Source organism: Anolis carolinensis, chromosome 4 (genome assembly GCF_035594765.1).
Source record: "Anolis carolinensis isolate JA03-04 chromosome 4, rAnoCar3.1.pri, whole genome shotgun sequence".
Taxonomy (NCBI): domain Eukaryota; kingdom Metazoa; phylum Chordata; class Lepidosauria; order Squamata; family Dactyloidae; genus Anolis; species Anolis carolinensis.
The window spans coordinates 208,420,418-208,438,101 of NC_085844.1; the positions used below are offsets into that span (position 1 = coordinate 208,420,418).

Sequence of the window (17,684 nt, forward strand, 5' to 3'; positions counted from 1 at the left end):
ATATACTGCTGAGCCAAGTATCCTCCATCCTATACCTGTACATTCAGTTTTTGTGGCCTAATTCTGCATTTGTCTCTGTTGAATTTAATTTTATCATCCTAGTTTTCTAGTTTGTCAAGGTCTTTTTGAATTCTGTTTCTTTCAGTGTGTTATCTACCTCTCCTAGTTTTGGATCATTTGCAAATTTGATAAGGATTCCACCCAGTTCTAAGTTATTGATAAAAATATCCAGGCCTAAAGAATGGCTAGGGCTTTATAGTTTAAGTTGCCAGATTAGCAAGGGATATGGAGCAGATGAAAGGTTACTTGCCTTTCATTATTTGAAGCTTTAACGCCCAGAATTCCTAAGCATTAAGATCATAGAGGCTGTTTCTTCTGGGATTTGAACCAGAGGTGGAGACTCACCAGACTAGATGGATATTTTTACAAATAAATGAGCATGTAGAACATTGTGTCTGGCATTTTTTAAATTATTTATTCGCGACATTTCTATCCCGCCTTTCTCTACCCCAGAGGGACTCAAGGCGGTATTTTTACAACTCTTTGTTTGGGAGAGGCATTGTCATAATCAGAAGTTCCTCAAAACCTGGTGAAACTTGGTGAAATGTCATATTGTGTTACAATCGAGAACTATAATTGTTTTTGCCACTATAAAATATGTCAGCAAATCATCAGGAAAAAGGTCAGTAAAGGCAAGGTTCTTAGTTCATTAGATAAGCTTTCAACATTTATATTGTGTTGAGTGTACTTTACTCAGAGATCCACTGGATGGTCACCTTCCTCACAGACATTTCATTGCTGCTTAGCTTTGTTGTCAGGTAAAATGATCATGTTGTCATCACACTTTTTTATTTCAGAGGAAGTAAACTTGCCTGCTGATATTCCCAGTTACTTATCTTCCCAAGGGACTTTGTCTGAGCCACAGGAAGGCTACAGTAATTCAGAGGCAGGAAGCAACCAGCAGCTTATGCCTCCTTCCAGTGGTTATGTGCACAAAGGCACAGATGGTAAGCACCAGATTTCTTCATTATTGCTGGGCAAAAGTTCATCGTCCTTCTGTGCCACTAATGATTCACCAAGGCTTTGTTTGTTTCTTAAGCAACAGTGCATGTTCAAGCCATAATTTATTAATAAAAACAACCAGTGAGACGTTTTGTTTTACATATTTTTAAAAGATACCTGTGGACCCATGGGAATGTTAATGGAAAGCAAATTAGACCACACACAACTGAAAGACTTGATTCTGAAATACAGGGAATGAGCATTGTTTCACTGATCACAGCTGTATTATTTGTCTCTTAATTCTTGATTTTGCTTATTAGTGATATCATACTCTGCTTCTTTCTCACCCACATTCTGCTGCTTAAAAACACAAATCCTGATGGAGCAGACCAATAATAAAATAATAAAAAAACTTTATTTATATCCCGCACTATCTCCCCATGGGGACTCAGGGCGATTTCCAACAAGCAACGGCAAACATTCAATGCTATAATAACATTACCATGAAAGTCAAACAATGGCATTACAAAAATTAAGTTTCCACACCTAAACATACAAGTTCAAAGGACTCCTATAGTCCAGCATTGCAGTGTAGCCACTTTAATTGAATTCTGATGAGAAGAAACCCACAGGCACAACAATGAAAGCAATATGCTTCCTCTGTCTCTTGTCAGTTGCTGTTTGAAAGTACACTTCTTGCTAAATACAAACTTTGTAATGACACCACAAATGTATCTTTTGAACATGCCAGATGAAGAATTAGAAAAGAAATTTGGTAAAATTTTATTTTATATGACAGTGGCAGCACGATTAGTATACGCCAGATACTGGAAAAGCCCAGAGTTACCTGATATAAAAGAATGTGAAAAATACTTCATTGATTTGCTGATAATGGATAAAATAACTGTACTCTCAAGAGGAAAGGAACTAGAGGATTTTGTTAAAGAATGGCAGTCTGTGATCCAACAACTCAACAATAAAGTTAAGCTGGTTATAGAAATATCTACAGAGGATCCTACAAGGCTGCAGACAGAGAAAGCTGATACTAACTTAGAATCTCTGATTCTCTTATCTGTCTTACTCAAACAAAGGCCAAAGAGTCCTTAAATATTGATAATATGTTAGAAAGTTTATGAACTCTCAGCAGCTTGAAAATATAATAGAAGTCCCAATATTATTACTGTATGCAACTGACATTTACATTCATATAGATGTTGTTTAACATCTACATGAAGTCGTTGAGAAAGATCATCTAGAGTTTTGGAGTACGGTGTCATCTGTACACAGATGATGTCCAACTCTGTCACTCCTTCCCACCTGTTATTAAGGGGGCTGTTCAGAACCTGAACTGGTGCTTGGCAGCTGTGTCGGAATGGATGAGGGCGAACAAATTGAAATTGAATCCAGACAAGACAGATGTCCTCCTGGTCAGTCACAAGGCCGAACAGAGCATAGGGTTACAGCCTGTGTTGGATGGGGTCACACTCCCCCTGAAACACAGGTTCACAGCTTGGGGGTTCTCCTGGGTTCATTGCTGAGCCTGGAATCCCAGGTTTTGGCGGTGGCCAGGAGAGCTTTCGCACAATTAAAACTTATGCACCAGTTATGCCTGTACCTTGGGAAGGCTGACTTCGCCACGGTGGTCCATGCTCTGGTTACATTGCATATAGATTACTGCAATGCACTCTATGTGGGGGTGCCTTTGAAGACTGTTCAGAATCTTCAATTGGTCCAATGGGCGGCAGCCAGGTTGATCACTAGAGCGGCGTACAGGGAGCACACAACTCCCCTGTTGTGCCAGCTCCACTGGCTGCCAGTCTGCTACCAAGCACAATTCAAAGTGCTGGCTTTAGCCTATAAAGCCCTAAATGATTCCGACCCAGCTTACCTGTCCAAATGTATCTCCCCTTATGAACCACCTTGAAGATTAAGATCATCTGGGGAGGCCCTGCTCAGTCCCGCCTACTTCGCAAGCATGACTGGCAGGGACGAGAGACAGGGCCTTCTCGGTGGTGGCCTCTCAACTGTGGAACTCCCTCCCTAGCAATATAAGATCAGCCTCCTCCCTCCAGGCCTTCAGAAGGAAAGTAAAAACCTGGCTCTGGGATCAAGATTTCAGATAATAGCGTAGTGTAATAATAGATGTGTAGTATGCACAATGACCATGGAATGACTTTAGGCTGATTTTGGATGGCATGATTTTAACTGAATGTAATGTTTTACATTTTTAATTTGCATTTTTTTTAAGTTTATGTTTTATATGTGTTTTTAAGGCATTGAATAATTGCCATATGTAAACCGCCCTGAGTCCCCTTCAGGGTAGAGAAAGGTGGGATATAAAAAGAGTAAATAAAAATAAATAAATATGTTTATTTTAATAAATAAAAATAAAATATATTAAAAATTTAAAAAGAAAGTATACTTCTTCTAAATATCTGTTCTAATAATCTTGACATACTTTGATATTCAAATCCATAGAGGATAGATCTAAAGTCCCCCAACATGGTCATTTACTTCATGGGATGCATCTTCTACCATTTTAATGGATTTTATGGCATGAAGAGATTTTTTGATTTCTTCATTATATGTTTGTTGATTTAATAAAGATATGTGTATCATTTTCAAGCAGTATTAAGCAGCATTTTCCCAGTCAAGTGGGGCTTTATAGATTGATGAAAACAGCTTGAATTTAATCCAGAAACATGTATGTAACACTTCTCTTTCAGTACCGTAAATAGAACATAGGCCAACAAGTAGTTGCAGGTAAGACTTGGATAAACGGAGGTAAACTTTCAGTCTCCCTTAAGAGCAGAACCATATCAAATGTGTTAATATTGTGTGGGTTTCTAAGCCAAGGGGAAAATTGTAAAAGATGGAAGGGCATTGCTATGATACCCAGAAATTTACAGATCTGGGTCCTTCCTCTCAAACTTAGTTTTTAGGAAAAGCTATGATCTCATATATAATAGACAAAGCATCTGCTGCTTGATTAATAAGGTTATTTATCTTTTCTGCATTAAGGTTCAGTATATACTGTTGTTGTTTATTTTGGATCTCTCCCATATTTTGAGATCAAGGGAAATAAATTGTATATCCCCAGTATTCTGCCCTCTCTTGTATATAGAGGATTATATCTATGAATCATTTCTTCCATTGGTTCTCACTGTTCCTATACTTTTTTGTCATCCTCCTATAGCCATATTAAGTATTTAATCCTTTCCCTGTCCTAATTGGGGCTTGAAAGCTTTTAGTATCAAATTATAAGCACCTACCAAACATTATGTGCCTCTCCAAATGTCCCTTCTGACTGCAATTTGCCACTACAACTTGTTCCAAGTCCCACTCCATTTTGAAGCCTGAAACATTTTCTCATTAGCCTTAAGGGAGGAGTTATCCTAAATGAAATAATCCCAACTTATCTTAGATATCATTAAGAATAGGAATGAAAATCATGTGATCCTTCAGATGCTGTTGAATTCCAACTCCCAGCATCCCATAGCACTGGTTGCACTGGCTGCACTGGCTGAGGCTGCTGGAAACTGCAGTAACGTTTAGACATAATTCAAATCCCTGTCCTAGGGGTTAGTTTTAAAGCAGTTCTGTGATGTTTCACTGTCAGGCAGTACTGTGCTGAATATTAATCAAATTTCCACGTAAAACGTGTATAAATTAAAATTTTCCTTGAAATTTTATCTGTTTTTTTCTTTATTAATTAGTATCCACAGCCCTGTTAAATGGGGCTCCAGCACTGTTCTTTTTTTTCTTAATTGCCTCTTGATCCAAAACCAGCCCAAGATCATGTTGTAAATGTGATGACGCTATGAAGCTGGTTCATTCGGCATCAGGAACAAGAAGGCCTCATTTAGAGTACATGAAATGATGTTTCAGGCACTTCTGCCCCATTCCACTTTCTGTGCTAAACGAGCAGTCTAATTTCATTGCAATTCAACTATTTCTTTTATCTAAATCCAGATTCTTCATAATTATTCCCAGCATTTAAAACATCATAAATCCTTACCAATACTAGGTCTCATATGTGCTTTCAAACTCCACAGCTTTGACTGTACTGTCCTCCATGCCACAGAATGCTTTATTGGAAGACATGAGTGAATCCGCCTTCTCAGAACTAATATTTTCCATTGTCATTGGGTATATACCATGATAAACCAGTCTGCAAAAAAAGAAGCCATTATGCCAACCACACAACCACAGCTTTAGTTCAGCAGGGCCCAGTCCTCTCCCTTCAGCAATATATTTCTTTTAGTTTCATTATTTATAAGAGCGTAAGTTTTGTTAATGCTTTTTTTTGTTCTTAAGCTGTTTATTTTAGTAAATGTATATGGCACAGTGTGTTAAAGCGCTGAGCTGCTGAACTTGCGGGCCAAAAGGTCCCAGGTTCAAATCCTGGGAGCGGAATGAGCGCCCGCTGTTAGCCCCAGCTCCTGCCAACCTAGCAGTTCGAAAACATGCCAATGTGAGTAGATCAATAGGTACCGCTCCGGCGGGAAGGTAACGGCGGTCCATGCAGTCATGCCGGCCACATGACCTTGGAGGTGTCTATGGACAACGTTGGCTCTTCAGCTTAGAAATGGGGATGAGCACCAACCCCCAGAGTTGGTCATGACTGGGCTTAACGTCAGGGGAAAACCTTTACCTTTATAATGTGTAAATGCCAAACAACTCTTTCTGTACTACTTGATTATGGCATTTCATTGCTAGTGATCCCTTGTGTCTGAAAAATTGTAGCCAACTTGCAGAATGACTGTATCTACTGTTTTTTTCAATCCCAATATTCAATCTATTATTTTTTATCAACTCCAGTGTTCTGCAACCTACAGTGGCCAATAGGGAAAAGTCTCAGGCCATACCCTCCTAACTCTGTATCACTTTTCTTCCACTAGGTGGCACAGCACAATTGGTGATCTGCTCTGATTGCTATGATAATGCCAACATCTATTCCAGAACCAGGGAGTATTGTCCGTATGCATATGTCACTGAAGATGACCCACTTGATCAAACACTGTCCAACCTAATGGTGCAGATGTCCAAAGAGCCGTACCCAGTATGCCCCCAGCATGAAGCCACCACTCTGGATGGTCTCCCAGGTGACAGAGACATGTCCGTCTTCCTTAACAATCAAGACAGACTACATGAGAAGAAACCTTGCCCCCAGCCGTGCAATACTGGTAAATGCTGCATTGCTTACAGCTTTCATCTTTTACTCCTAATGTTAAACCACTCCTTTTTGAAGCTGTATTGTATTAGACAATATATGCATCTAATTTGTGCTTTGACAAAGAACTGCACAAAACAGAGAAAAACAATTTTCCTATGTAGAGTAGAGTTGTATTCATATTATGAAGATCAGTCTATAAAATCCACTCATTTAGGGAGGTTTAGCACAAATCCTGCTCATGAAATGTCAGTTGTTATTTTTCCCAGGCTTCTTTGAAGTTTAATTACAATATCTGAGTTTCTTGATCACATGTATTTCTTACTCTACCAATCTAGAAATGTTTTCTGGTTTGTTTGGTGATTGTATAACTTCTGTAGGGAAATGGTTTTGGCTGGTTATAGTTGTATACATATATAGACATATTTTGCTGGCTATAGTAGTACTGTACTTAGCTGTAGTTGAATGCCTCCAAAAGAAGTGAGGATAGACGTTCTGGTCAAAGAATGTGGAAAAACATATTTTGAGTAATTGTTACCACAATTCAGAATGCTTCTGTTTCCCTTCTACAGATCCTTTCCGGCTATCTTTATGGGGTGTCAATAAAGATCTAGGTTTGTTGCATCCTTGTTTCTCACCCCAGCCAAAGACCCATGATGTGCCTCATGTTCTACTAAGTGAAGGCATTGCGGAAACTGGACAGGAACAAGTTATTTCCCCCAGATCCCATCATAAGTTACATGAACATAACTTTGACTTTGACAGAACTCAGAACTTACAGGAACATCATGAAGCTACATAAAAGTAATCAAAGTATGCAAAACTTATCAGCAAGCTTGGAGCAGTCAACAGTGTCTTTTCTACCTCAGGTTTTGCCCCATGGCCAAAGGTGCTTCATGCTTGCGACAGGAGCTTTGCTGAACACATCTGTGAGTGCCTGCTACACACTAAAAGTGGGCAGTAGCAAATGATGACTTTCCTTCTGTTTGAGTCCCACCAAGTGGCACAGGGTCCTAATTACTGGACATAAAGGAACAAACTACACTTAGTGGTTAAAAGTGAAAATGGAGGGTATGTTGCCTTGTTAATAGTTCCATGAAAACTTTCCTGCTGAAGAAACCAACTTTAAAGAGACCATTTGCAAACTCCTTGGTAATCAATCTTGCTTAACATGACTCTTCTGACAACTAGCAGGAATTTACATCAGCATCTTCAATCACAAACATCCCTTCCTCTGGCTGAAATCCTCAGCTGTAAATACATTTGCATAGTATAAATATTTTGTATACACTACTAAACATAAATTCCAGACTGAAATGTAAATTTTGTATTATGCCAAAAATTACTGTTGTATCATTTTAACATCTGCTGACCAGTTAGTAAAAGATTAGTAATTACTGTCATAGGATTAAATTCTTAAGGGCTGATTCATACAGTCATTCGTAGCACATGATGGTTGCAGCTTTCATATGTTGTCCTGTTCATTGGAAATATTCATTGTTTGATGGCTTTTTCACACAGTAGTCGTCTGTATGGCAACAGCTATTAATAGGAATGATCTCCCATGATGAAGACTTGAATCAGTTCATAGGATCTGAACTAGGAATAGATATTTGTGACATGGGTTCACATGACTCATGTTTTTCCTGTGTAGCCTATAGATTATAGTTAGAATTCTGAAGCTGGGAACTTGAGAGGTTACACTCTAAACTTCATGATTTCTGAATAGGATTTGCAGTCTGACTGCACTGTGTCCACATTGTTCAAGACTTAACTGGTGATTTTTATGTGTAAATGAATCATTGCAGGCTAAATAGAACTTCCACTGCACTTCAAAAATAATGTTTTTCAGTATAATTTGTTCAGACATATGACTGTAGCAAATGGAGGGATGAGGATACAGTAGGTTCTGCTATGATGCAATAGTTGTGTTCCTTTAAAAAAATCCACATTTTGTGCTCTAAAAAGAATAGGATTTTTTGAGAAAAATAAAGTTAGGTACAGATCTCTGAAAACACTACAGGCAGTCCCCAAGTTATGAAAAATACATGTTCTGTAGGTTTGTTAAGTTGATTTTGTATATACATCGGAATAGGTAAGTCCAGCCAAAAATATATACATTTCAGCTTTGCATAGCATAGGGAAGGGTGAACACTCCTGTGGTGTTCGTTTTGCTGTCTGTGCCTCTGTTCAGAAGATTTCACTTCATTTTCTGTCCCTATGAAAAGTTTGGCTTGTTGTGGAAATGATGAGTGGAGATAAAACTTCAGTGGAGACACCCTTTATCCATGATAATTCTTTCAGGAGTGAATTCCCCCTTCCTAGCAGTAGATTTCTCTCACTTCCTGTTGTCTCATCCCCGTTCTTAAATATGAGTCATTTGTAAGTCGAATGTTTGTAACTCAGGGACTGCCTGTACGTTTATCTAAGCTGTTTATTTAACTTACCATTGATTTTATTCTTCTGAAAATACAATAAAATTGGCTGGGTCATTGGAGTTCCTCTCCCTGCATGCATAAATATTTGCTGCTGTTGTTCACAGACACACAACACTCAGGAGCAACAACAAACCTACCACTTCTTGTGATCAGTGTTTAGCTATGGCAGAAATTCCCTCACTTCCCTCCCTACTTCCTCTTACAACAACAAACCCAGCCAAACATTGACTCCTGCGGTGTGAGGAGATATAGCTTCGCTGTTGCTGCTCCTGAGAGTTTGTTTGCAGCAGGAGAGAAGGCCATTTGATCTTAACTGGAGGGACAGGAAGAAGAGAGAGCAGAATTTTGATGGTAGACAATGCCGGCAAAATAAAAAGATAGGGAGTGTGTTATGTGAAGAAACAACAGGCACTTGCTAGGACCAAGAAATTGCTTGATTTGGTTTGGTTCAGTTAGGCAGGGTGCTCTTTCTTGGAACTGAACCATGAAGATGAGGAGAGATGGGGTCATCACTTGACACCTGAGATGCAGAGAGGCACCAATCTGCCAATTTTGAATGCTTGGGATAGATAGTGTGCTATTGACAATTAAAAGTTCATGTTCTGCAAATTGTGTTCCCTGTTAATTGCTTTATTGCCAATTTGTATCGTAAAAAAACACAATCCAGCATAACTTACTGTTCATGGTTTGAATGGCCTTGGGAATTGAAAAAATGAGCTTCTGTATTTAGCAAGAGAAGAACCTGTGGTCCTTGCAGCTGGCATAGGAGTAAAACGGAATGTGTTTCTGTGGTACTAAGTTTCTGTTGTACTCCAAAACAATATGTAAGTGTGGCGTATGACCATAGCTGTAGTGATTTTGTGGACAAACCTCAGGCAATGTAAGATTATCTCAGGGTAAAGAAGAAAGGCTACATTGCTGGTTATTATCTATCTTTCTTGCTGTGACATTTCAGAAGTTTGGGGTGCAGCTTGAAGATATCTCTGAAACTGTAAATATGCAACTATATGTAACTGTGTTAACCATGACCAAGCATCTACTATATTCAAACTAAACTGAAAAATTGTAGCTATCAGTACAGTCTTAGGGATACCTATTTAGATGCAATACCCTCAATGTTCACTGAGATCTAAGCTTAGGTAAGTGGGCATAAAACAGTAGCCTACATGTGCAAATTAGCCACAGCTTGAGAACATTAATCTGTCCACACAGTTTTGTAAAAGATATTGCCAGAACAATTTAGATATCATTTTATAGTAGGATGGTGGTGGGCATGAAAAGACTGCAGAAGTAATTACAATCCCAGTTAATTGATTTAATTTGCATATATTTCATTTTGAATTAATCTTGGCTAGTATAATTGCTAGCTTCCTTTTAGTAGTTGGAATTCTGGTGGTTTCTTATGGCTGTGTGCATATCCTGTTACATAGAGCAGGAGATTATGGCTGGAAGCAGTGAGGTACTCTCTTTTTTGTAACACAAAATTCCCCAATGGACTTGTCTTAATCATGCCGAGTGCCTTGCCAGGTACAAAAGTTATTCAAGGGCAAACTACATACATAGTTGGATTCTTGCCTTCAGGGGAGAGGGCAGTATAAGAAAGTGCCAAGTCTCAGGCTGCCCACTCCTGCTTAATATTGATACCCAAAATCTTACAGGGCTCTAAAGCCAAAGCCTTCAAGAGTGCCTGAAACTTCTAAAGGCAAGATTTCTCATTGGCTGCCAGATGTATTAAGTTTCTTTTTGTAGAGCAGGGAGGCATACTCTCTTTTCATCTCAGTCAGGTGTTTGCTTCAAAGCATTCTAGGTATAATTCAGTGTTAGATTATAATTTCTTCTTACCTCTTCTATTCATTATTTGGCAGCCTATATCTGATCTATAGCAGCAAAAGTTAAACAGATATACAGTAAATACGCAGTGTTTGTAGGTGGGAGGGGGGAAAACCTATTTCATCCCCCAGATCACAAACACACTTTAAGTCAGAGTTGTGTAAGAGCAGCATCTATGCTATTTAAATTGCCTTGGGTGAAACACTAGGAGCTTTTAAGAGTATACAAATTGGGCAGAAGCTGAAATTGATCTGATCTCTCACATCTTTGAAGAAAGGGCAATTGTGGCATGAATCACTCTTTGTAATCTTATTGGAAAGTATGTCATGATGTTCCTCTGGGGTTAAAATCATTCTGTCAAGGAAGACTGTTTTGCAGTGGTATTGCATTTTGCTGATTCTGCATGTTCAGCTGTACATACCTTCAGGACAGTTAAAGCATTCTTCTACCACCTGATGTAAAGCTATTTCATTAAATGTACACTTGAGGCTTGTTTTCTAAATTTAGGAGAGTCGAAGTCTGCTGATGGGAAATCCATCCTGCATAATGCAGACTGTAGGACAAGCTTGGGCTGGCAAGTTTGTGAGAACCAAACTTCATCATATATATTCTCTTGAAATGAACTATGCCACCATGCAAATGTCTCATTGCAAAAATAATGCCATCTAGAACACTGGAATCTCAAATATATTAGTGCAGAAAAAAAATTGTTGGGGCTCCTCATTGGCAACTCAACTTTCATAGTAACAAAATCATTACGTGAAATATGACAGAAAAGATTGGAGGAGAAATTGTCTCAGAAGTGAAGGTAGATATTTGAACAACGTGCACAAGATGCTCTGGAAGTAGGAGATCAAAGGATTTAAGAATTTTGGAACATCTCATTCTATAGTATGGTGTGGAGGGAGCTTATTTGACTTGGATAGTGAATAAACCAAAATCAGGTGTTTGATCCTCCAGATGTTGAACTGCATCTCCCATTGTGTCTCACCATTGCTGTGCTTGGTAAAGCCAATGGGAGTCACTATCTGACAAAATCCAGAGGACCACATTTTTCCCATTCCTTCTGTAAGGTAACATGCTTGAGATGAGAGTAAGGACGCATAATTTTGAAAGATGTTTCACTTTGTTTTCTATGGGATCCGTGTTTAAATTGCAGGGAAGAAAGTTATTCCACCAATTTTTTTGTCAATGCCAAAGTAATTATAGATGGACCGTTGTAAGACAGCGCAAACCAATAGTTCCTTGCCTGCAGCTGTCATTTCCTTGTATCTATTTATATTTTCCTCACTTATCAGAATGTATATTTTGTATAGCATGTGTTATATGTTTGTCTGTTGTAATTTTCCTTCATCCAATAAAGGAACACACAGTAACCTGGCTTGGTTTGTTGTAATATGCATATGAGGAGAGCTTTAAAAAACACACAATGCATAGCCCTCAAAATGCAATCACCCTTAATCACGGGTAAACAAATTTAAAGCTATAGGGGAAAAAATCCTAGACCTTCAGTTATATTGAATGCAGAGGCTTGTAAGATGTTGACTTCAGTTTGCTGGAATGAGTCTCTAGTTTAAGGATTTTTGTTGAGGTCTAAGCTTTGTGTCCTGATTATAGTAAGCTAAATCCCCTACAAAAAGGGACTTCAGATACAATCACTGATCCTACAACCCTGCAATAATATTAACATAATAGGGGTAACTCATTTCCTGCCTATACACTATGAGCCCAGTTAAAGTCCCTAAAGCCTAAATATCTTAAGTTAGTGTGAAGTAGCATCTAGAGCAGTGGTTCTCAACCTGGGGTCCCCAGATGTTTTTGGCCTTCAACTACCAGAAGTCCTGGTAAACTGGCTGGGATTTCTGGGAGTTGTAGGCCAAAAACATCTGGGGACCCCAGGTTAAGAACCACTGATAAAGAGTTTAGACTAAGACTCCTGCACTGGTTGACCTTGGGCAAGCAAAGCTCTGTTATTTGGTTAATGGATGCATAAATCTCTCAATGATGTTATAAACAAATACATTTTCAGCAATCGCAATGATCCTTAGGAGATAACTAGATTATTGCTGATTACATTTCTGTGAAAGTGCTCTAATGATAAAGGCACATTAAATTATGTGAAAACTTGGATTCCAAATATCTTTTTGGGAAGACATAGCCACTTCGAGTCTCCTTTGGTGAGATAAAGCGGGGTAGAAATAAATATAATAATAATATTTGAAAGATGCAGGTGAAGCAACCTCAAGTCTGGCCTGAGATATTTTGTAGCATGTAACAAATGACAAGATTGCATACCCTTTCCATTTCTTATATAGAATCTGGCTTGACCGACAATGGGATAGTCTCATCTACTATCCTTGAAACAGGTCGTATTTTAGGAGCCTCAGGAAAGATTTTGTGGCATACATAGCTTTTGTGCCAACCCATTTGACCACTAATCTGTATTGTTTCCAGGTTATTTGGGTCGCTAACTTGTGCAAACAGGCAGATTTGGCATCAAAACTCCATTTAAGCACTGTGTAGTATTGGAGTCAGGATTTCTGTCATGCATAAATGAGCAGGCTCTCTCGAATGCTTTTAGGGTTTTTTTAAATTAAAGTACATAAAATAAGTTATATACATATACACACTTGCCTTAGAGGAAAACAAAAAATTTCCTCATCTAGGTTTATTATGTACTTTGCATCATATTCCTTTATAAAGGTTTTTTCTGTAAGGTATCATACATCTTACACAATATTGGGGCATCTTATTTATATACCAGAGCTCTGCATCTTAGCAACAAGAAATTGCCACTACTGACCCACAGTACCTGCCAGGTGAAGTCCAAACTTCTTAAAGAAAAATCAGTATGGAACCATTTCAGTAGCTCTACTCCTCTGAGACATTTCCAAAGAATTATCTCACTTTGAAATTATATGCATTTACGCCTACTATGTTCACAAAACAAAATTCAGTAAAATTAATTTTTTTAAAAAAATAGGCTGCCAATCACTATTTGGATGTTGCATATTTCAAATAAACAATACCATATCTAAAAGCTCACATTTTGTAGAACTCATTGAGGATTTTGTACTTAATTACCTATCATAGTTTTGTTACACTTGTCTGCTTTTCAGCTACAACAGCACAAAAATTGGCAAATTCAAGCTATGCTTTTCAGTCACTAGTTTTGAAATGCCCATATGCCAGAGGAAGATAATATTTTGAATCCCTTCGGCTCCTAACACACAGGACTGAGCTGCACAGGGACTAGAGTCCCCTGGCTGACAAAAGCAAGCCATGCAGCTTTGGCTTTCATGGTTCAGTCAGTCCTGACTAAGTGGAAGGTAACTTTAGAGCTGGAAGCCCAGAGTTTTCTGTGATGTGATTTTGTGAATGGGATACCCACAGAAGTGCATATGTTCACTAAGAACTTGGTTAAGTTCCAGATACCATCTCAAGTTTTACCACTTGTAATTTCTATTTTTTCAGGGATCCTCCCATCAATAACACTATGTCCACATCATCCATACTTTACTGCTCTGTGGTCACAAGGGAAGCTTAAAAGATGTCTGTTTTGCCTTGACCATTGAAAATGTGGAAGATCATGAAGAAAGATTGATAATACACTACTAGTTAAAATGGTTGAAAAACAAGGGTAAAAACCAGATTGAACCATGTGTTTGGAAACTTTGTAGTTTTGGTTATTATAGTGACTGTAACTTGTATTAATCGTGTACCTACAAACACGTTGTGTTCAGATAACATTTTGCACCCATTGCAAAAAATAAATAAGAAAATGTGAATCTACTATGCTACCCTTAGAACATGCAAGGAAACTGAACTGTTTTCATATTGTGCAGATTTCATTGTGTTTTATCTTAACATGATGGTATGGTCATGAGCTTAAAGGAATGAAACTTGTTAAAAATAAATGTTTTAAAATACACTATTTAACAAAAAATGTCAAAAATCCTGTGTCCAGATGTGCCAGCAGAGGCATTAGGAGTTGGTAGAAGGTTTGCTATAACAGCTGAATCAGATTGATTTACCACCAATGTGATATTTAAATTGTGGGAACTCTGATGTGTGCTTGTCAAAATTTGCCTATAGAACAGGAGAAAACAGGAGAGGGACTTGGGCATACAGGCCTTGAGAATGACACAGCATGTGCCAAATACAATACTACTTCATTTCTCACTCAGGATTATGATTTAGTTTTAATAGGTCTGGAACTAGTCTAAGTAAATTGGACTTCAGTGGAAGTTCAAACAACTTCTTCCCATGGACACTGTATAGAATATCTTGAATTATCCAATCACAGTAGACCACTCCCAATGTATACATCCCATGAAGGGAAATGCCAGCTGCGGTGATGAGGACTGTGTGATTGGATTCCTGTTGGTTTGTCCTACCTAGAATAGACACATTAAATCAATTATTAAATCAATTATTGACTGGTGAATAAACACAAAATCAATTGATTCACTGGATCTACTCTTGCTAGAACTAACCATAGAATTTAAGCCAAAAAGGAGATGTTAGTGGTAGGCAATAATGGAGAAAGAACATTTTCAGCAACAACACTGCAAAATATATAGGGAGAGTTTAAATAAACTGGAACAGATCGTATTAGTCTTTCTTGTTGACATGCACACTTTTCCCTTCCCTATTTGCAATTGAGTAGGTTGGTCATTCTGAAACTTTCACTCATTTTACAGTTTTTCAGTCCTGGTTGTAAAATCCCATCTTTACTGCTTTAAATACCAACAGATTATGCCTGTACAAGCCCAGGAAAAATGCACACAAGGCAACCCAACTGCAGGGAGTGACAACTCACGTGTGTTAGTCAGCATCTCAGTTGGCTTACTGCCACTTGAAGAAGGAAGAAGGGAATAGACATGGAAAACATTTGTTCTTTTTTTCTCTCTTCTTGCTGGTAGGGTAGAGCACTGAAATTTTCAGATTTACTAGATTATTAGATTATATTTTTCGCTGCGCATTTGAATAACTCAGTCCCCATGTCCTAAATTAAATCAATATAATTCTCACGTACTGTTCCCGCTTTATAATTAAACGGACATCAATCCCCTGCAAATGATTAAATTTTTTCCATCTTGTCGTTTGTCCCACAGTACTTTATAACTATATTACTGCACTTTAGCTCAAATGTCCCCTCCATACCACCCACCCCCCTCCATTAACCTGGTGGTTCATTCCATTTTACTTTGTCTTTATTCATTTTATGCTTTTAATGAGTTTTATGATCATTGCAATGTATTGTTCTATAATGTCAATTTTATTGTGGTTTATTTATTATATGTTTTAACTGTTCTACTTGTTTTGTTAGCCATCCGGGGTCCCTGTCGGGAGATGGTGGCGGGGTAGAAAAATAAAGTTACTTACTTACTTCTTCAACAGAGCACAAGCTCCTGCTTTGCTGCTAGTTGTTTAAAAATCTCTTCACTCACAACTAGTTGTAACCTTGATTTCTTAGAGCTTTTGTCCTAGCAGTAATATTTGCCTTTTCCAGAGTTATAGTGTTGCTGTTGCTGTTTTTGTTGCTGTGTGCTTTTCAACTATTTCTAATTTAAGGCAACTCTAAGGTTCCCCTGTTATGTAGTTTTCTAGGCAAGATTTGTTTAAAAGGGGGAAATTGCCATTGCCTTTTTCTGAGGCCGAGAAAGTGCACCTTGTCCAAGGTCACTCAGTGGATTTCCTACCTGATGTTTAAATTCTGGTGATTTAAACTTCAGTTTCCCAGAGCATACAGTCATCTGCACTGTATAATTAATGCAGTTTGGCACTACTTTAACTGTCATGTCTCAATGCTATAGAATCATGGGAATTGTACTTTGGTGAGGAACCAACATGCTACAGCAGAGGAGGCTAAAAGACTTAGTAAAACTACAACTCCCATGATCCCATAGCATTCAGCCATGGCAGTTAAAGTTGTTTCAAACTGCATTAATTCTACAGTGCAGATGCATCCCTAGTCCAACAGTGAAACCGCTAAAAAACACATTGGTTTTTTACAAGTATTATTACAATCTCAATGTAATTTGTCCAAACAAGAACCATACTTTAACACTTCAGTTTTTTTCAAACTGTCCCTCAATATACTTTAATTATCAACAAAAATGGCTGTGTCAATGTGCTCTTTGTGATTCTGGATATTACTGCTTTGTGGAAAATGGAAAACAAAGCTCCAATGTCATTCTGTAACTTGTCCTTCCCACTTCAAATAGAGCATACAGCCTTGAAATCCAAATAACACATTCATCTCAACTACTGGTAGTGATGAGAGACAAAAACCCAAACCTTATTGAAGATACAATCATGAATACTTAATAAGCACATTTCACCAAGCATATTTAAAAATTAACTCTGCAGCTTGGTGCAAGGAAGATGAAAGATCTGGGCCTCCAGAGAGGGATAACAGTACAGAGGAAAACAATTGCTTCCTCCCTGGGGCTTCCCTAATAACCTGCCTTTTCTAGTGGTTTTGTTTTTATCTGATTCGCGCCTTGATGCTTTGGTAGCTTAAAGATAATTGGACACTACCTTAAAGCAATTTCTCTTCTCCTTAATGTCTGGCTGCTATAGTTTAATGCTGTGTCCCTAAACAGTGGGTGGTCTCTTTGCAACTTTCACTCTGAACACCAAGACTCACTTATTAAAAGAGTTTCTACTGGTGGATGGATCTGTCTTCCAGCAACAGGCTATTTCCCTTCTTCCTCTGAGGATTCAGTCCCAAGTTTTAAGGGTGCTAGAAAGTATTCCCATTGTAGAAAAAACAATGCCCTATGTGCATAACGGCCCCTAGATGGCAAACTAGCACCATGGATGTAGCTGTCAAAGGGCTAGCTCACTTCTGATGGGCATACTTGCATAACAGCTTGCATCCATCTTTGGTGAGTGCAGCATGGTGGTAAAACAACAGGAGAACAAAAATACATTTAACACCCAGTAGGCCATTTCCAGGGGACAGGGATGATTGCCAGGGCTGATGAAATCTCAGTTTAGTGTAGTATTATTCATTCAAAGGCTGGTAATTGTACATATTATGCAGCAGTCTTTTGGCCCTTTAATTCAGTTAAACCATAGAATTGGTTTAACTGATCCGATTCGGCTAATGAGTGCATCTACCACCTGTCTGAAGAATTTCACACTCTAATCCATCCTTATGTCTGCTCTGTTTTTTTTTAGTACAGTACGTGCACATTGGAGGTCCAAATAGCTGTTCTTTGCAACAACAC

The 17,684-nt window shown here is 38.4% G+C and overlaps 1 protein-coding gene across 3 annotated transcripts in view; it reads left to right on the forward strand.

Moving 5' to 3' along the window:
• The window catches only part of lrig2 (leucine rich repeats and immunoglobulin like domains 2), a 52,485-nt gene extending 38,111 nt beyond the window's left edge, over positions 1–14,374 (forward strand). For 2 of the 3 annotated variants that reach the window (XM_003220459.4, XM_008109851.3), the window contains 3 exons: positions 858–1,007; positions 5,904–6,188; positions 6,748–11,819. In XM_003220459.4, the coding sequence (XP_003220507.3) occupies positions 858–1,007; positions 5,904–6,188; positions 6,748–6,977 (665 nt within the window). In that variant the 3' untranslated portion in view covers positions 6,978–11,819. Of the gene's footprint in view, positions 1–857; positions 1,008–5,903; positions 6,189–6,747; positions 11,820–13,917 lie in introns of those variants that run through there. The other variant, XM_016993346.2, reaches the window with a different exon arrangement.
• The last annotated feature ends 3,310 nt before the right edge of the window (positions 14,375–17,684 follow it).